The sequence below is a fragment of the Eublepharis macularius genome, chromosome 1, assembly GCF_028583425.1.
Source record: "Eublepharis macularius isolate TG4126 chromosome 1, MPM_Emac_v1.0, whole genome shotgun sequence".
NCBI classification, from domain to species: domain Eukaryota; kingdom Metazoa; phylum Chordata; class Lepidosauria; order Squamata; family Eublepharidae; genus Eublepharis; species Eublepharis macularius.
The window spans coordinates 169,035,340-169,056,288 of NC_072790.1; the positions used below are offsets into that span (position 1 = coordinate 169,035,340).

At 45.7% G+C, this 20,949-nt stretch overlaps 1 protein-coding gene across 1 annotated transcript in view; it reads right to left on the reverse strand.

Annotated features, from left to right (window-relative positions):
- Positions 1–16,761, reverse strand: part of NFKBIE (NFKB inhibitor epsilon) — a 28,710-nt gene extending 11,949 nt beyond the window's left edge. The window contains exon 1 of the mRNA XM_054996106.1: positions 16,211–16,761. Within this exon, the coding sequence (XP_054852081.1) occupies positions 16,211–16,584 (374 nt within the window). The 5' untranslated portion in view covers positions 16,585–16,761. The remainder of the gene's footprint in view (positions 1–16,210) is intronic.
- Between the last annotated feature and the right edge of the window lie 4,188 nt (positions 16,762–20,949).

Sequence of the window (20,949 nt, forward strand, 5' to 3'; positions counted from 1 at the left end):
AAACACTGGAGCTGTGTGAAGGGGCTGGGGCTGGGAAATGCCCAAAGGGAAACTTCAGCCCATTATCTCCAGGTCCAAGTCTGGATCTGGAAGGCAGCTCTATCCCTTTTCCATTTTCGGCCCTGGCCCCAGCCTGGTGGAACACTCTGCCTTACGAGACCAGGGCCCGGCGGGATCTGTTAGCATTTCGTTGAGCCTGTAAGATGGAGCTGTTCCGCCAGGCATATGGTTGATGCCAGGCGGTGCCCCTCCCCCAGTGGGGGGTTAAACTATATGCCCTCCCGTTAGGGCTGCCAGACCCCCGGTGGATCCCCCGCCCCACCCTCACCCCTACTTACCTGGCCAGTGAGGGGGCACCTTCCATGTATGCCCCCCTGCAGCAATGCACGTCCCCGCGCACAGCAGCCACCAGGATCAGGCCTGTTTTGGCCTGGATCGGGGCCCCTGTGGAGCGCGGGAGCACTCCTGCGCTCCACAGGGACCCATAACGGACCCGATCCACGTCAAAACGGGCTCAATCCGTGCCAAAGAGGGTGCGGATCGGGCCCGTTTTGGCGCGGATCGGGCCCGTTGTGGGCCCCTGCGGAGCGCAGCAACGCTCCTGCGCTCCAAAGGAGCCCAAAATGGGCCCGATCCACGCCAAAACGGGCCCGATCCACACCAAAATGGGCCAGATCCGCAGGAACGCTCCTGCGCTCCACAGGGGTCCCAAACGGGCCTGATCCGCACCAAAACGGGCCCGATCTGCGCCAGAACAGGCGCAGATCGGCCCCGTTTTGGCGCGGATTGAGCCCGTTGTGGGCCCCTGCGGAGCACAGGAACGCTCCTGCGCTCCGAAGGAGCCCAAAATGGGCCCGATCCGCACCAAAACGGGCCCAATCCACGCCCGTTGGGGAGCGGATCGGGCCCGTTTTGGGCTGTTGCAAAGTGAAGGAGCATTCCTGCACTCCGCAGCAGCCCCCAACGGCGCAATCCAGGGGCTGCGTGATGACATCACTTCACAGAAGTGACATCATCACACTTGCAGGAGCATGCGCGCGCAAAGTGCGCTCGCCTCCAGCCCCAGGTAAGAGCCAGGCCCTAATCTCCCGCTGGGAGATTGAGGGGGCCTGGCAACCCTACCTCCTGTTCAATGTCACCTCCCATCTCTCACATATTTTGCTGGAAAAATGCTCTATAGATGGTGAACGGTGAGCGTCTAAGGTAGGTGCTGCTATGTTTTTTCTTTTTATACTTATATAGATGTAGTATATTTTAAATGAATGATATGTACTTTTTATGTTTTTAATGGTAATGTTGATTAATTGCGTAGTGTGTTTTTAAGATTTGTGGTGACTATAAATTGAATAAATTAAATTAAATTGCAATTATTTATCCTATGGCATTATTTATTGAAATGTCCGGGGGCGGGGAGAGTTCAGCAGGAACGCAGTGGAACGGAGTTCCAGCACCTCTTAAAAATGGTCACATGGCCGGTGGCCCCTCCCCCTGATCTCCAGACAATCTCCAGAAAATGTGACCATTTTTGCCGAGGGCAATTTAAACTTTAAAAAACTCCCCCTTCGTTCCAGCTGACCCAAAGTGACATCATTGTGCGGTCCTGAGTTCCACCACTGAGTTCCACCACCTCTTTTCCCAGAAAAAAAGCCCTGGAAATATCCTTGATACTAATCTCACACTATATAATCTGCCTTGAGTCTCAGTGAGAAAGGCAGGTGATAAATGTCATAAACAAACAAACAATAGGGCATTCTCAGCCAAACAATATACTGGATGGTACTTGAAACAGTGCATTCCTGCAGAGGAAACCAGGGAAAGCCTCTTATTTCACTGACAGCTACTTCCATATCCCCCTGATACTAGAAATTTACCACGCCCAGTCCTGCACCAGATAAGTATGGTTTCACATACTATCAAGGAAGCTATGGGTTCACCCCACACACATACTTTGTCAGTTTATCTTTACCAATCTTCCACACCCTGTAAGTTCTCATGTGGCTAGAGGTGTATCCCTACTCAACTACACTTGCAGATAAGGGCTCTCAGGAGCGGGGACTTTCCAAGTCAGTTTGCAATGAACTTTAAACCACTATTGCTTTAATCTGCCAGAGCTAAGTGCAGCTGTCAGGACAGAGAGGCAGCTGCGTGAGAAATACAGAATTCTCTGGATTTCCTATCAAGCCACTTCCCCTAAGAACTGCACACAACAACTAGCAATAAAAATCAGTCTCATTGCAGAAGGAGGCCCAACCTTCAGAAACTTTAAGATGTCCAAATCTAGCAGCTTCAACCCACAGAAATATTTCTTCAAGTATTCGCTCCACTGGCCTGACTCAAAGAGTACCTTTTCAGAGCGACAGCTGCTTCAGCATTGTCCAGTCCCAAGCCACTCAAGGATGCACAAAAACAGTAACCACATTAGGATCCCTGTACTATGGACATATTACCAAAGAACTGTGGGACATCGCTCCATGTGCGAAACGAAATCAAATGTACCCACATTAAGATGCTGCAATCCCTTGCTAGCTACAAACTTTAAAAAATGCAATTAAGCTACACTCACATATTTTCATTTGTGAATTTTTTTCTTTTTACTTGGTGTTAGGGGATTTTAAAACTTTGATTCCCTTAATGCAGCTTTGATTCTGCAGCAGGTGAAAGAAGGCCTAGAGCTTTATTGAGGGAACTGCTGGTTTCTTTCCAGGTCTAACCAGAGACAGGAAGCCTCAACAGCAGCAGCCATTGAAGTGCACACTCCTATACGTAAACATTTTGAACTATGTATTACTGGACACCATTTGTTAGGACTTGCCTTTGTTCAGAGTGCCCTTTCTGAAGCTTTGATTCTTTTTATGCATGATGGGATGAGTCTTCGCTGGCTCCTTTGCCCTGACCCTTCTTTCACCTAGTTTAGAAGACCCCTTTAGAATGTTAATCAAGCTTTGTCAACAGGAGATGTCCACAAAATCTCAAAAACATCTATGCTTTGTTATTCTTTGTCTCCAAGTTGCTATGCAGAGTGATAGCCTTCGATGCCAGAAAGTGTTAAATATGATACCTCTGCAGATCTGGTTGTCAATTTTTGTTGCTTGAGAAAAGTGCAAGATTTACATTTCTAAAACATCAAACAAACAATCCTGTCTTCTGATGTTTGTTCATGTGTATATAAGCAAGTGCCCCTGCCCTTGTGGGCATGCATTTTCAGACCTGTCCCGATGTGCATCAACTCTATTTGGTTGATCACTCCAATAATCTTCTACTGCATTCGCCTAACTCTTTTGCTTTGGGTTCCTGGGGTGGCTAAATATCTCTTGGGGAATTTTACCAAACTGGGGAAGGGGGAAATCCCCCCTCGAAACTTCCCCGTTCCGTTAGCTGAGGGAGGATACTCCATAAGTGCCATATCACAGATAGGGCACAACTACACTACTCAAGCACAGAATTCAATATCTTGGGAAGCTATTCTTTCATTAAACACTGAAAAGCCAGTTCCTAGCTCTTATGGCTAGAAACAGGTTTGAAAATGAACAAGCAATGCCTGATAGATCTGTTACAGAGGATGGAAATGCAGAGGGAATAGAAAGGCCTAGGTTATGGTCCAAAGGCATACAATGCAGCCCTTTTGCTAAAGCTAAGCTTGGGTCTGGTTGATGAATGGACAGATGGTAGGCCTCCTGGTGCTCCATGATAGAAAAAAGGGAATCTCTGATCAGGACATGGAGCAGTCAGGGCGGGTGGCTTCACTTCTGTGCTATCAATAAACGCTTGCATATTTTACACACAGTGTATATAGATCACACAATCTACCTTTTGAAGATTTTTCCCTGTTGCTGCAGAATATATGTGCTTATTTGAAGAAGAGTGCACACATGATTCATGGGAGAACATCTCTGCCTAGTTACCACAAGCCTGATATGCATTTACTCAGAGAGGGAGCAGATATTTTTGTGATGAAGTGGGAAGTACCTGATCATGCATGTCATGAGGCCAGGCGTGGAGGAAGCCTCAGCTGCTGTTTACTTGGTCCCAGTGTCTGAATTTTATATTGTTCCCAGCCCCAGTTAGTTCACAGAACGAGTAAACATACACCTGCTACCAAACAATCATACTTCTGAGCCAAATAAAAACTCTGAACACCCTATCCTCCAAGCTGGGGGCAGTTAGAAAAATAACAGGATAGATTTGATTCAGGATTTGGATCTCACCTGCTAAGTGAAAGCTTAGCAGTGCCCCCCCTACCTTTATCTCCTCAACCTAGCAGTGTTACCCACCCCAAGACAACCAACAGTAAGCATGAAGTTATCAAAATAAAAATGCAAAACTCACATCAACTTCCTCATCTCATGATTTTTTTCGGTAAGACACATGCAATGGTACCAACACAAAAACTGAAATGGAAATCTGTGACAGATCGTGCATGAATTCTCCACCCATCAGCTACATTCAGAAATCAAGACAAACTTTGATTCATCAAATCCAAGTTATTTGTGGCATCTGATTAAAGTAGGATTGCTAATTCCAGGTTGGGAAATACCTGGATATTCGGGGATGCAGCAGGGTTTGTGGAGGAGAGTGACAGAATTTGGAGAGGAGGGACCTCGGCAGGGTTGTGATGCCACAAAGTCCATCCTCCAAAGCAGCCTTTTTCTCCAGGGAAACTGATCTCTGTTGGCTGGAGATCCATTGTAATTCTGAAAGATCTCCAGCCCCCACCTGGAGGATGCCAAACCTAGAGGGCAGACAGCCAAGCATCCCATGGTTTGGTGGTTGGCACTGAACCAGGATTTCAGCAAAGAGCTTTTAAACCATGGTTTGTACCACAGGTTGTCAGGCATTAGTAACTATAACTACCTGGGTGCAGAAATGGCAGTACAGAGAAGCTGTCCTCCCTTCTGAAAGACAGGAAGCACAAAATCCAGGATTTGTGCACAACCTTAAACATGTTATGTACTTCTAGAACACTGACCAGGATTTGTAGCATGGACTATCATTTATTATGACCGCCTATGGCAGCTACTTAATCTGTAGTGTGAGAGGACCATCTCATTAAGACCTTCTATTTCCAAGCTTCATGTATTCTAGTAGGGGCCTATCAGCACTTCTTAACCAATGACTCCCCCAGCTCATTATTCATAGGCCAGAGATACAAGGCAAAGGAGATGCCTTTAATGGGGATGTCCTGACAGCATCTCCACAGTGCTCACATTTGAATGATACAGGTGAGGAAAGTCAGGTACCTTCTCTCCTAGAAGATTCATGCACTCAGCATGAAGCCAATGGCGATCCCTGTGGTATACTGGAATCCACAGACTTTAATCAGTATACACATTTCCCAGAAACCAGGGCTAAGGCCTTACAGGCTATGCTTCTAATAATATAAGGGTAGGCAAGGTATTATGCAGTACTTAAAAAAAAAGCACTTGTACTAATGATGTTCGCCGCCTTGGGGGGCCTAGCTCACCAGCCGAAAGAGGTGCTAGCACTGTGTACTGGTGTGTACCAATATTAAAAAGCCTCGGTATTATGGCAACAGAAGCAGAACAAATCAAAGAAATCCTTCTACTCGCTACTGTCATTTATTCTGGGTTTTTTCCCTTGGGAGGGCAGTGAGGCACATGGGTAATTGAACTGTTGATTCAACATTAGGAGGATCAACAATTCAAGTAAAGAAATTCCTACAAAAAGGAAGAAAGGAGGGCGGGGAAGACAGCACTGCTGGAATGAAGGATTCAAATAAACAACCTTCTTCTAAAGAATATAGAAAAGGGGAATTCCATATTAATCCCATGCAGTCTCTTTAAATTGCACTAATCAATCTTTTATGGAGAACTGAAACTCACCAGCAATAACCTTGACAATACCTCTGTTCTGGTATATCCCTAATCTGCAGCTCCCTCCTTGCTATTCCAGTTCTCTGGCCCTATTGCAGAATCTTGCCAACATACCCTTTAGTCCTTCAACTCATCAGCAACATCAGATGACCTTATATTAGCCAGAGAGTGGAGATAGATCCAAAGGACAAAGTGTGGACATTATGCTAGCCCCCAGGGGCCAGGGAAAATTAGCCCTTTAACTTAAGTTTCTAGTGGTTTGTTGCCCTGGAGGTCTCTGCTGGGGGCCAGGAGTAAGCAAAGCTGAGATTCAGCGGCATCAGGGACCATTCAATTTATCTCCTCCTCTTTGGTTGCCACCAGAACCAGAGGTGCACAGCTGACTACATGGCTCAAACTCAGCCAGTGGTGGCTTGGAAGGCTGTGATGAGCTAGCCTACATTTATTATAATCACCACTGGCAGGGCAGCTTGCTTCTAGGCAATTTTAATACACCCTTACATGTGACCTATTATATAAAACAGCCTTCAACTACTGTCTCCAACCGTTCTGAACAGTTTCAGTCATAATCTCCAAGATATATTATATTCCACATCCACAGCTTCAGTCACCAGCCTTCTTGCACTGCAAAGCTTTGCCACTGAGTTTAACAAAACACAAAGATGGCATGAGACAACCCTGCAGGAAAAGCTGTCAAGGATGAAGATAAAAAAAGATGTTTCTGGGGGATGCTCGTGTCTCTCACATTACTGAGGAATCTGTGGCCAGAATTATAATTTCAGAAGAGGAAACTCAGATAGCATTAGCTGTAAAGTTCTGAACAGGAGGTGGAGTAGTCCATTCCATCCAGGGTCATCCCCACAGCTTTAAAAACAATGTCTTCTTTCATGCTTTCCTCTGAGCTAGACTCAGACTGCAACATTTAATATGCACAGAACTGAAAAGGATTGCTGTACAATTGCTCAGAGGCCACAAATTCAAGAGATAATCAACAAGCTTCTTCCAAGACTTGCCTCACTGCTGATCCCAGAAAACTATGGATTAGACTCCAGATGTTCCATACTTCTTCCTATAAGAAATATCATACAGAAAAAATACAGACTCCAGAATGCAAGGAACACCCAGAATTTTCATACTGGGGAACCACACGTAAGCCGTTCCTCATGCATTAGGGTGCACATCACCTTTTGCTTCTCCTTGGATGTAGGAAGAATGTGTCTTGAGTAGCTGTAGGAAAGCCCATGGAGCTAACCCAGGAGCAGTTTTCTGACAGCTTTACAATGCAGACGTTATTCTTGTTGCATCCCTGTGTACCATCAGGGCTCCCCAATGACAACTTTGAGGAGCATAGTTGATGGGATTCTCACAGGCAAAGCAGAAACCATACTGTCCCATCACTGAGGGTCAATACTAATGTCTTCCATCAGTTTGCTAGAGCAAAAGCCAAACCCAGTACAGTTAAGCAATAATAATTACGGTTTTGTACATGCATGAGAGCCAGTGCAGCATGTAGGAAACCTGAATGCTAATCTTTATTCAGACATGAAACTTACTAGAGTATCTTGGGTCTGTTACTGTCTTTCAGCCTAACTTATCTCTCAGGCTTATTACAAGAGTGGGGGGGGGGCAGGAGGAGGAGGAAATGTATGCCACTCTGAACTCCCTGGAAGAGGGGCAGGATAGAAATGCAATACATTTTTAAGATAAATGATCGTTTGCAAAAGGGGCCTTCCTTTATAAAACTTCCTCTGCAAATTACTACTATCTCTTGCGTTTATCCTTAAGGCTGTCAGAGCAAGTCACTGAAAAGTGAACTACAGAAATTCTTGCACATTGTATTATTTGAAGTATTCAGCTTAGACTTATCTAAAATATGGTGACATAGAGACTCTCTATGCAATACATTTGACACGTGTTCTTCATGTGTCGTGAGATGCAATGTTAGCCAGGAAGCATAGTTTTAAATAACAGAGCCGGCAGAGATTGCTCTGGAGGGGATGGTTTCTCTCACAGCCCTCCACTGCCTCTGGCATCTCCCTTTCCGGAGCCTTTGCCCTGCCGAGGCTCAGTTAATTCAAAGTTTTAAGCAGCGAGGGCAGCAGGAGAGACAGTCTGGCACGCCAGAGGTGGCAGAGGGCTGTGAGAGAATCCATCCCCTCTGGAACAATTTCTGCTGGCTCTGTCTTTCAAAACTATGCCTCCTGGCTAGCACTGCATCTCCCGACACTTGACGGACATGCGTCCTGGCATCTCATGTAGAGAGATTCATAAATCTTATAGATTCCTTACATTTTGCAGAAACCTTTTGCCAAGCCGAGGATGTGAAGTTTCCCAAGGCAACATAAATGAGACTGTGACTGTATTTGAATCCAGGCCTCTTAGAGCCAAAAAATCTAAACTCTGAAGCACTCTGCGTTTCCATGGTTAGATGATGAGAATTCACAGATGTAACTCACCTCAACATGCCACTGCTTGCCCCAGCACATTCCCTTATTAATACACCAGAGTGATGCAATGTGGCCAAGGAATAATCCCATGAACCAAAACACTATACTTATTTGGCGATAAGCCACAATTGCCATATTAGCATCTAGTTACCTCTGAGCTGCCAGGAATGCCATATTGCTGAACAGCATTTTGCACTGCTCCACATCAAGATCAAGAATTGCCAGCAACAGAAAAATGCAAAATTGCTCCAGACAACATCAGTCAAGTCAGTAAAAATAACCAGGAGTCATGATCATAGGCATAGTGTTGCCGGCACCCGAGACAGCTTAATGCTGCCTCTGTGTGTGTGTGCACGCGTGATGACGGCACTGTGTGTGATGTCATCACACAGGGGCTGGCATGCGCACGGGGACTCTTCCAGCCCTCCCATTCAGTTGCTCTGCGGGCCAGGCGCAGCCAGCCGCCCTGGCCGCCGGCTGTGCCTGGCCAGCAGAGCAACTGAACAGGAGGCTGCCTGCTCAGCTGCCCCACGCTGCCGCCGCCAACACACGCTCCTGGCTGGTGGCAGTGGCGGCAGCTCCGTGGCGCGTGCCCCTGCCCCTGGGTCGGCACCCCTCTGGTGCCTTAGTGCCGGAGGCGGCCGCCTCACTGGCCTCAATGGACGGGCCGGCCCTGATCATAGGCATAACCAGAGCTTTTTTTCAGGGGGAACGCTGTGGAATGGAGTTCCAGCACCTCTTGAAAATACTCAGCAATAGTGCTTGAAAATAATCCTGTGTATTTCTTCCTCATTTCCCTTCTGAGAGTTCTGCCACCTCTTTTCCCAGAAAAAAACCCCTGGGCATAACTATGTTAAATGGGGAAATATATTTCCATGCAAACTGCATCTGCAAACTGACTATGATATATGGATTTGTTTTTGTGGTCCTGAGTGTGTTATTTATTTATTTACAAAATTTATACCCCACCTTTCTTTTCTAAAAAAAATTTCCAAAGTCACTAACAGTAGTAACAGTAAAATATCAAGAAAAATCAAGTAAAACAGTAGTAAATACTACATTTTATCACTCATACCAACAAAATAGGTATAAAACAGCACCAAAACAAAACAGCATTATAGAATCTAAGTGCATTTTGTTTAGCTACTTTTAGAGATGCACTGACAGCATCTAGCCTTCATTTTATAAAAAACCTATTCATATTTTATTTGCAAAGCAAACTTAAGCATCAGAGAGGACAAGAACTATATGTAATATGTTATGTGGGTATACAGTAGATTCTGTCCAGCATCCCAGAGTCACTCCGCAATCTCTGCAAGAAACAGAGATACAAGCAAAACATTCCTTCCAGCTCAATTTCTATCTATGATTTATACCTAGAGAGCAAAAGTGAAAAGCTGGGGCCCCAATTAACTGTAATTTCATTTAGTGAAGTTCATTTTAGCAGGGAACTTGCTTCTTGAATGTTTCATACTTCTACTGAAATTATATTGCAAACCCCAACCTGCTTACGAAATGGGAAGACCAAGTATTTGCAATCAGGAACATCAATTAAGATTGTACATTTAGAAACTCCAAGATGTTTAAAAGAACCGCAGCTAGGAAGTTCTAGATATGGAGCTATTGTACTGTACAGATGTATTGATAGAAAAATCAATAGATTAACAAAAAATCAGGTTTTGAAAGTTAAGATATAACTTTTATGCAATGAGGTTGTCACCTTGCCTCTTGGAAAATGTAGAAAGATTTTCTGAAAGTCCTCCCCCACACTAATATTAATCTTTTTGTATGCACTAAATAGCAAATTAGTTCTCTCTTCTAATTATCAGAGTGGAGGGTAGGGAATCATAATTTATAATCCTTTCTGCATTATGAATGCTTGTTCCATCTCCCATTTATCAAAAAGCAGCTTCAAAAAAGCATCTTCCTTAAATTATTTTTGTCTCTCAGATGTTAAACTCTCAGGCCCCACTTTATATAAACCAAACAGCATCTTGCCCACATTATCTGCACTTTACAATGTGCATCCTTTGCATAGCAGTCCTTCAATGGAGGATGCACTTTACAAAGTACATTCTCCACTGAAGGACTGCTTTTCCAAATCAGTCCAAGCACAGTAAGGATTGCAAAATACTGTGGGACTAGCATAAATGTTGAGCCACTTCAGTATAGTGATTAAGAGCAGCAGGACTCTAATCTGGAAAACTGGGTTTGATTCCCTACTCCTCCACTTGAAGCCAGCCGGGTGACCCTGGATCAGTCACAGCTCTCTCAGAGCTCTCTCAGCCTCACCCACCTCACAGGGTGACTGTTGCTGGGATAGGGTTGCCAGCTCCAAGTTGGGAAATTCCTGGAGATCCGGAGGGTGAAACCTGGAGAAAGTGGGGTTTGGGGCGGGAAAGGACCTTGGCATGGCATAATTCCATAGAGTCCACCCTCCCCCCAACAGTAGCCATTTTCTCCAGGTGAACTGATCTTTGTGGCCTGGAGACCAGTTGTAATTATGGGAGATCTCCAGCCACTACCTGGAGGCTGGCAACCTTATGCTGGGGTAATAATGACACTGACTTGTTAACTGCTCTGAGTGTGGCACTAATCTGTCCAGAAGAGCAGTATATAAGCACACGGTTATAAATGGTGATTATCTCAACGATGAGCAAATATTTAACTGGAACGTTCCTTGAGCATTCTCAAGCAGTGCTGGTTTTTCTATTCTGATTTGTCAATAAGTGCTGGGATCAGAGGTGCAAAGCTTGCTTGAATTCTTCTCATCGTGGAGGCTTCAACTTGAGAGAGAACAGCCACAAGCTGAACAGAGCCATGTGCCCCAAGCACAGACAAAAAGACTAAGCAACCTTAACTACTGCTCACCTCCTGGTACTAGGAAAGGACCCTCTCCCAATAGATGTAAATAAACTCACTGACCTTCCCTTTTTAAAAAATCCATCAAGACTCAGTCTACATCAGACATGTGATTTCTCATCAGTCAGTAGCAATAACCACACAGCAAGGCTTCCCTGTCGCCTCTTCCTTCCACTAGAGACCACACACATACTCAACACTACAAAAATAGCTCCGACTGTTTCCACACAGTACGAAAGGCAGTTTCTCAGGCAGCAGCCTCAGATGGGAAATCCCAAGATTCATCAGAACAAAGAACTACAAGGTTAACTTGTTTTGCATGAAGTAAATGAAAATGGCAGCCATGCTCAAACACTCTTCTGTATTCACTCTTCAAGAGCAGTAAGTCTGCCAGCATTCCACTGCTGGATGAAGAGACTGGCTTGCAAAGGAAGCTCATTCCTCATGAGTGGTAATAAGAGATCGCTGGCATCTTTGCATAGGTTCCAGGGGTGAAAATATGTTGACACAGAGTACTGATAAGAAAGTGGCTGACGTGGTCCCTCCCATCTTTATGTCAAGGCCCCCAAGATAGGACTAGTAAGTAATATACACTCCTTCCCCTCCTGACGTGCTCTTTCTTACACACTGTGTAACCATCTGTCTTCTTCAAGCTGCTTGGCTAGGATTAAAGAGAGTCCCTACTGCACTTGCTAATAGATTTCTCATGTATTAGGAGTCAGATCTCAAAATAAAGGTTGGCTCTGTCTTGCAAAACTGAAGCCAACACTTGTTCTGAAGGCTAGAGATCTTGTTATAATCTTTCTCTAGGCATTCTTGTAGTGTTCTGAAGTTTTCTGCAGACCCCTCCAGGACCAAGCTGCACCTGCTCTGGAATGCCCTGCTAGGCAGTGCCCCTTGGCAAGATGCTGCCTTGCACTCCTGCTTGTCACCACCTGCCCTTTGGCCCCTCTCTAATAACAGCAGCCTGGGATTACTCTGTGCCTCACCAAGACCCTATTTAATATTCCTGTTCTGTACTGAACAATCCCTTTTAGCCTGACTGCCCGTTAACTCTCTGAAAGGCTTTGGTTTAGATGCCTGCCTAGCTTGTAAATGTCTCATAACCACCAGAGGGACTAAATCCTAATGAGAGTTGCATTGTTGTGCTTTGGTGTCAAAATGCTAGAGCGCATCCTGCATTCCTAACCAGGCAGGATGCTAAGCAAGCAGACGTAGGCTATTGCCTGTCAAAGCCACAGCATATGTAGATAGTTTTAGATGGCTAGTCATGTTGGTCTTCAGTAGAACAGCACAATTTGAGTCCAATGGCACCTTAGATTTTCAGGGTCTGAGTTTTCTAGAGTCAGAGCTCCCTTCTTCAGACACCTGAAAATCTTGTTGGTCTCTAAGGTACCACTGGACTCAAATCCTACAGCACATGTGCTTCAGGGGATACAGGGCACAAAAAGATGGCTTGTATATGCATATACATCAATTGACTTTTCTGAACTTGAATATGGTACACTTGCAGTGCAATCCTAAGCAGGTCTGCTCAAAAATCTACTGAAGTCTATTCAGTGGGGCTACTCCCACAAAGGCAGTAGGCAAAGTTGGTTACTATCAGCAGAATGTGCAAACTGACTCCACTGAAAGGCGGTATATAAGAGGTATATGATTCCTCTAGCAAGCAATCTATGATGGCCATTTCACACACGTAACTTACCACTGACAGCTGCAGTCATCAGTGAACACGCATGTGTAAACCTGTTCTCCTTTTCTATGCTGCAAGTGGTAACACAGCTAGTCTTTTGGAATTAACCTTGGCAACATACTGCAAAGATGACTGCAAAGAAAGGCGTCCTGAAATCCAGCAGCTCCTCATGCTTGCTTAAGATGACCAAAAGGAATAGGGAGGGTATCAATCAGCCCCAGAACCAGTTCTAATCCCATTATGGAAGCTCTAAGTAACAGGAAGCAGAAATCTGTAGCCACAAACTTCTGTTCTTTCATCATTAGAATTGTTACAAGGAAGTGATATTGCCCAGGGGAGACTGCTGAGAAATAGTGAATAAAACAATCCCATCTTTGCTTCACAGAATGCCCTCTGCCCCAGCCAGTGCTTCTTCCAGCAGAACAAGAAGCAAAAAAGTGATATACTTGAAGAGACTAACTTCTGTTTTCAAAAGGATATGCAGACTTTTCAGTTCACACCAGTGTTTCGTTCAAAAAGACACAAGTCATCTATCTACCTAGTTTTGATAAAAGATATACAGTCACACTTGACTCTGCCACCATTCATCTAACATGTTCAAGGAGGGGGATGCTTTGCAATCAGACTCCTATCATGCTGCACCAGTAGTTGCTACTGGGGTGGATCTGGCCCTTGTCCTACCACTCCACTGAGAAAAGTTTGAAACCTTTCTCCAACCTTAAGTTGGAGGGTTCCTTGGAAGATAGCTGGATCCACCCCACTGTGTACCTTTCCCTTCTCCCAGGTCTTCCAATCAGGAGAGGCCAGGAAGCTGGAGAAGGATTTGTAACATAACATGATCTTTTTCACTACCTCCCTACCCCACCACCACCAGAATAGCTTGAACAGGTCATGAAGCTTTCCCATATCCTGTTCCAAAAAACAAGCTTTTCTTCCATAGCTGGAGAAGCATACGGAAGGTCCATATGGTCAATGAGGTTTGTATGTTCAAGCCAGGCAGCTGGTTTCCACAACTCCCTCTGTATTCCTTCCCTTCTTTAACTGACGCTTAACTGCCCTCTGTATTCTGTATCAGTTAGAATATGTTCTGATCTTATTAAGCTATGAGCGTCTGTGTGTTCAAACATACAAAAGCATATTTTCTTCTACACCAGTATGCAGAAACCCCCGCGTCTGTGGCTGGCCCCCATTTTCTTGCCCTACTGACAGCTACTGGCCCATGCTTTTTACAAAGAAGAGAGACAAGCTGAGGCCCACACAAGTCATCACTGTGGGATGGGGCAGGAAATGACACACACACACACACACACACACTCATGTCCCTGCAGAAGTCTATTGGCTGTCAGGCGACAGAGTAGGCTAGTTTTTCCATCTGACTTTGTTCTCCTTTGACTCTCAACTGCTGTCAGCATTCTAGAGTGTGTTCTGGACTCATAAGGCCATTTTTGGGTTTCCCTCCTTTGGTTAATTTACACAGTCATTCTTCTGCATATTGGGGAGTCCCTTGAGCTTGTAGAAACACCTACTTGCTCTGCGGTTTGCCCCATTTTGCTTCCACCCACTATCAGAAATAGTGAGAAACAGGGGTCCACAAGGAATCACTGGGGGTGGAAAAACTGAGAAATTTCCACGTATCTACCCAGATTTCCCCCCCTGGGACTCTCTAAGCTCTTAGGCCAATGTTCCTACCCCCCCAATCTTTTTTCTGACTCAACTGCTCTCATGCAGCACATGCAATTGTATCTAGGTGTTTACTTTTGCTTTTGGTTAATTACAAAGTCACTTCATTTTGCATACCAGGCAAGTTCTCCAGATTTAAAGACATCTGACTCTTGGCTTGGGGGTTGATTTGCTTTGGATGCTTTCCTGATTGGCACACACCACCCAGTTTGTTCTGAGATATAGGTGTGACAAACGATTGAAGTAAAGATCATGTTTTCTAACACAGGTCATCAACATACAGATATGAGAGTGACTTCATATACAGAAAGATGCAGGCAGGCATCATCAGACCTTTGCTCTGCATAGGACCATCCCATAGTCCACCACTTTATACCTGGCTGGCACACAGATCATGGATACTGGGAGGAGTTGGAGCAGAGGCACAGGCAGGCTGGGAAAGGAAGCAGCTCAGCAGGATAAGGAGGAAGGAAGGGGTCACTGGTGATGCATTAGGGCAGAGTGAAGCCTAGAGCTTTTCTGGCTTAGAAATCCCTGGCATATAAATATAGAAGATCCCTGCAAAAACAAACCGATTGGCTGAAAGTAGTAAGCCTAATGCTGTAAGAAGACCTGAACATGGAACATGTGAATGAGGGCATGAGAGAAATACCCAGCACCACATTAGAAAAGAAGTAGTCACATGGAATTAAGACAGTCACTTCATGAGACAGAGAGCCTACAAAGCACATTGCCAAAAGCAGCCATGACTTTAGACTGGCTTACTAAATGGGACCCCCCTGTTTCACTTCTTGAAAGGGAGTGACAAGCATTCTGCTTGTAAAGTGTGTGCATGGATCCGAAGCCAGGCACAACAAAGCATCTCTCTGTGCTTTGCACTGCAAAAAAACCCCACCCAAAACAAAACACACACACACACTTCAGCTTTTAAAAGTTCTAGAGAAGACTCAGTCAAAGAGCTAATATGATTCAAACTCTAACAGGTTAAAGGGGGAGGGGTAATACCTCCCTCCCAACCTGACAGTCTTGGCCAGTTTGTGCTCAGCCCTGTTTCTTTTTCCAGCTACCTACTCTGCAGGATTATCATGCTGATGTATTCACGACAGGTTGCTAGCTGCTCCAAATCACAGTAAAGCTGGACGTTGAAATTAATAATGATATGAACAATAAGTAGCCCAAAACGGGCAAAGCCTACAGAGCCATTCGTAGAAAGTTGGGGGGGGGGATGAAATAACCCCACTAGCCTCAGCTGCCAAAAACGAAGATAAGGACACCCGAAAACGAACGGTGTGCTGAAAATGACGTTTTTAACCGTGAGCATCCCGCAGACTCCTCCTTACATACACGTATGAAGACAGTCAACCAACACGCGTTTTTCCTCTGCATGAGATAAGAACGGCGCTCCGTTGTCACGGGCATGATCCCCCCAACATACAGCAGCGCATCCTCTTTATTTCTGCCAGCATTTCATGAGGCGTCCCTTCCGTTTTCAAACGCTGAGCCCCACAGCAGGCTTCCTTCCACCCACCGCCGGGGCGAAGCCCGACTAGCAGCAAGCGATCCAGCCCCACGCCCGGTCCTCCCCTCAGTCAACAGCCCGTCCTCTCGCGGGTTCTACTGAAAACAATCCCCAAAAAGAGAAACGCGCGACGTAGCGGTAACGCGTACTCACGACAGAACCTATTAGAGTTACTCACGTGTCTCCGTCTTCGGATACGAAAGGGAAAGTCTCCAGCAGCTGCTGCCGCAGCCTTTCTTCCTCCTCCTTTTCGGGAGCCTTTTCCAGCCCCCGCAAGGACTCGACAAGAGAAGAGGACCCGTAGCTGGAATCGAGCCTTTCCTCCGTCTCCAATGAGGCGTCTGTTCCCTCCTTGCCTATGCACGGGGGATCGGGGCCTCTGTCCAAGGGCGCCCCGGGGGCTGACGGTGACCTGGGCTCTCCATCGCCCAGCTGGCCGTGCAGGGAGCGGCTGCACCCGATGCCCGAGTCGCACTGTCCGTCCTCCAGGTACAAGCCGCCACCTTCCACCTGCGCCTCCTTCTTGCCATCGTCGCTCCGAGTGCCCGACATGGTGCGGGGACGGTGGGAGGCTGGCCTCCAAACCGCGGGGCAAAGAGGAGCTGGGGCCGCCGGCGACTAGAAGCCTAGGCAAGCCGCGTCCTAGGGAAGCAGGACGGAGGGGTGCCGCGAAGGTCGCATGACGAGAAAGCCGCGCTGCCGGGCGTCGGAAGGGGCCACTCCGCGAGCTTGCCGAGCCTTAACCAGGTTGACTCCGCCCAGCCCCCGAAGGGAAGTTCCTCGGGAATCCCGCCAACCGACACCCCCTAGCGGCAGGCAGGGGCATTCCCCCGAATAAGGCAGACGCGCACGTGGGGCAAAAAGTGTTGGCGTCGGGGCTCGGAAGCTCAGCGTGTAAATACAAAAGTGGTAGGCATCGGGGCTCAGACGCCATCCTCCAAGTTTTCTCCGGGAGCTCTCGCCGATAATCCTTGATAATTGGAGAAGCGGGACGGTCTGGTCCAATCAGCAAAGAAATGTATAATATTCTATGCTCAGATACTGTACACTCTCTTCTGTTCGGCGTGAAGTCAGTTCCAGGCCTTGTTTTGGACGCCAGCCAAATTTCATGACTTCCTCTTTTATTTTCTTCAGAATGCCTTGAAATGCAATATTGGGCATGCCGAGCCTCAGCAGCGACAGCGGATGCCCTTGTATTGGTTGGGGAACCTGTGCGAGTACAGAAACTGTTATGAGCTGTTAAGTGCTGAGTTTTCTCAGTTTGGTATGCGGACACATCCCCCCTTAAAGACCAGGCTCCCATTTTGGGAGTGCGGACCAAATCTCTCGTTCTTGCAACTCGGGGCTCAGGTGGTGACTTCAGTTGCTGTACATGGAGAGCTCTTCCCTCTTCAGCTGCTATGCAACTGCGCCCCCTTTCGGACAGAAATGATCTTGCCTCTGTCCCAGGCTCTGAAGGCATCCGTTCTCGGTCACTGCGAGGAGGCACCTATGAGGGGCTGCCTCTAAAAACTCTTCAGAAACGTCAGTGACCTTGGCCAGTCGTTGGGAATATGCCATCTCAAATCGCGTTCTCCTGATGACCTTTTAAGCCCTGTACCTTAAAAACAGCTTTCATCCAAGGAGAAAGTTAATCTGCTGAGGCCATTCTCTTAATGGCCTCCACCTTCAGAGGTTAAGCAGGTGGTTAACAGAGAAAAAGGCTGTTCACTTAAATATGGCTGGTCGGGTGCCTGCATCTTTTAGGTGCCCAGTGATGTCTGACCTGTTTGACAGCATTATTGATAGGTTACTGCTCATTTACTGTTTTACTATGCATTTTGCTATTTTTGGATTTGTATACTGCCTTGCATTTTATTTTAACGGGAAAGTGCAAATAATTTAAAAACAAACTGTTAATAAACTAACAAGCTACCTTCTTGCCACCTCAGGATGATCTGATAGCATGACATTCTTTCCTGAGTTTGTCCCTGACCTCTGCATAGAACTCAGCTCTTCCTTCTGGGATGCTGCACTGGAAGAATAAGGGTAGCTGTGGCAAATGTTCTGATTCATTCTCAGTGACTGGTTCACTTATTCCCAGTACAGGAAGGAACGATACTGTCAGACCCAGAATACAGCATCAGCTAAATTAGGCTGTTTCGTATAGTCTCATTAACTGATAGCACCTCTGTGATATCTGGAGGCTCGTTTATGTAATCATGATTCAGAAGTTATCTGCATTGAGCCCTGGGCTTGCTATTTTTAGATCACATTGGAAGAAAGTATTCTTGGATCTTTCAGCTACACTCTTTTGCTGGCTATGTTAAGAAACACATTGTTTTTTCTACGCCTGTTGCATTACAAACATGTTGGGAAAAAACTATGTAAATCTGTGCATACCGTCTTGCAGGAACATCATGTTTGTCTGATTTGTTGCACTTATGCATTTATGTGTGGCACATCATGTTCATACCACGGGGTATACAGAGTGTACCACTGCAGACTCAGGCAGATTTGATCAATTAAAATCTGTATGATTAATCAGTATTTTTTATGGGCAGACAACTCTACAGATCAGAAATTGGTGACTTCCATTTTCTCCTACATTTATCATCATCTTATATACTAAAAGCTAAGTGGTTCTGATCTGAAGATACTTGAATCCAGAGACTGGAGCCATGATTGGACAAGATACACCTCCCTACACTTCTGGAAAACACCCCAGGTTTCCATAAAAATCCAAAATCTAAAAAAAAATATACACAGGTGTTTTTTTAATGGTTGAGGACCTTACATTCACAGAGCCATCAACAAATCACCACCCCTTCGCAGAGCCTATTTGCCTGCCAAAGAAAAGTCAGCAAACCGTGCCCCTCTCATCCCTCAGCAGCCACAGACCACACTCTGCAGCACATCTGTCAGGATTAGCCATTAAAACTCTGTAGGTAACTTCTTCATCACTGTGGTTCAGGTTTGTAAGTTACCACAGGCCCAGTTCAGCCTGTCCTGGGAAAAGAATGTGCATGCCTGCTAATTAGTTGCACTTGGAGCCTGCTTGTTCTCAAGAGAAACGTCCTTGGGTGGCAGGAGGAATTGGCCTCCATCTACCGCCCCCAATTTCTCATGCTAACATGATCCTCTCTGTTCAATATTATTCTCCCAGCATGTCAGAGATGCTTTCCTTCATGCCACATTCCAACATGACAAGAACTGCCTGGCATGGAGTGGACTTCCTTTCCTAAGTCTGTGGGTAAGAGCAACATGCCTGAGAGCTACATCAGAGATGCAAGTTTGCAAGGTTTTAATATCAAGTTAGTCCTAGCCAGCACGTACAAGTGTTTTTTTTTCTTTGCCTATTGCTTGTGCTTAAGTAGAGTGGTTCCTGCTCAGCATACACTCCTTTGAATTACTTAATAAAGTTACATATATTTTACCTTCTGGTGTCAGGAGTTACTGACTGAATGTGTGCTAGTACCCTCTGAGATGAACCCAAAGGCTGAAGAGTCTCAAACTAGGGACCAGACCCTTGTAAGGCTACTAGGAGTCTCAGATGGCTGTTGTTTCAGCGCCTGGGAACAGTAACGGGGCTAGGTCTAGATAACACCCCAAAATGCCTTTATTCAAATTGAAGGAGCAGGAACACGGAGCCAACATTTCCTTGCTGAGGTACAAGAGGTGTGACTTTGTCACACTACCCTCAAGAACCTCAACTGCTGAGGTGGAGGGAAGAAGAAGCTGTAGCATACCAGTCCTGAGAAACGGACAGAAGAGGCCATCAGGAGTTTTGCAAAAACACTTTCTAAAGTTAACCACACACAACCCTTGCTTTGAGCAGATGGTGTGTTTAAAAAAGCACCTAGGGAAATAAGCAGGAATAAGGTGATGGAAGAGTGAGATGGGAAAAGCGGCCACCAAGAGACTACCACTCCCAACTTCATTCAGGATCCTGCAGCTGTCCACTTGCTAACTCACATGTCCCTCTCCCTGCTGCCACAGACAGGCAACTCTCCGCTCCCCACCACTACCACTCTTGCATTGCAGTGGCAGCAGAAAGGAAAAGGTAAGCGTGGATCCTGGGGAAGCAAACGGAAACTAAAGAAAAGGCTGAGATGGGAGGGAATCCCTGTGAAAGTAACAAACAACACAGTCCCACACTCTCGCTGATTGGGTCCTCCAGCCAAGCACATGAAGTAGCCAAGATTCCTCCCCCCTTACTTTATAAGCTTCACTCTGCTCTGCCACACCAACAGCATCGATGTCTTAACATTAGATATTGCAGTTCCTTCCAGATAATCCCAGCAACTGAGAAGGGTCTTTGGAATGGGGGAAGGAAGAAGGAACAGACAAGAATCTTTGGAAAGAGGGAGGAAAAGAGCAGGCAGGGACCTTTGATAAGAGTAGGAGAGGCAGCAACAGGGAAGCCTGGCTTGTACAATTGTGGAGACAGCTGTTTCCACAATCCACAACGTTTTGTTGCAGGTGGGAGGGGCAAGTAATTGATCTAATACGCATGTTTGGGGGAGGAGGTATTTCTAGTGATTCACTTACTGAGAACATCACAGAAGATAAAATTATGATTTGTTTGTTCCTGACATGCTTTAAATGCTGTGAGACAGGTCTTTCATCATTGAAAGGTTTTCTAAAATATTTTTATATTACTTAAGCATATTGAGGAATAGATAATTATTGTTTATGCAGTGATTCCATTGGACCATTCTTTTACTCTTCTGAGATATTTTAGTAGTTTGTCTTACTACATTTGGTTCTTTAAAATAAAAATTACAAAGAAATGGATAGAGAAAGGAATTATTCACTTTGTGTGGGTGATCTGGCTGATTTACTCACTAAGCCTGCTGATGCATGCTGGAAATTGTCATAAATAAGCCACTTCCTGCCAGCAATAACAAGAAGAAAACAAATTGATTCTGCTCCTTT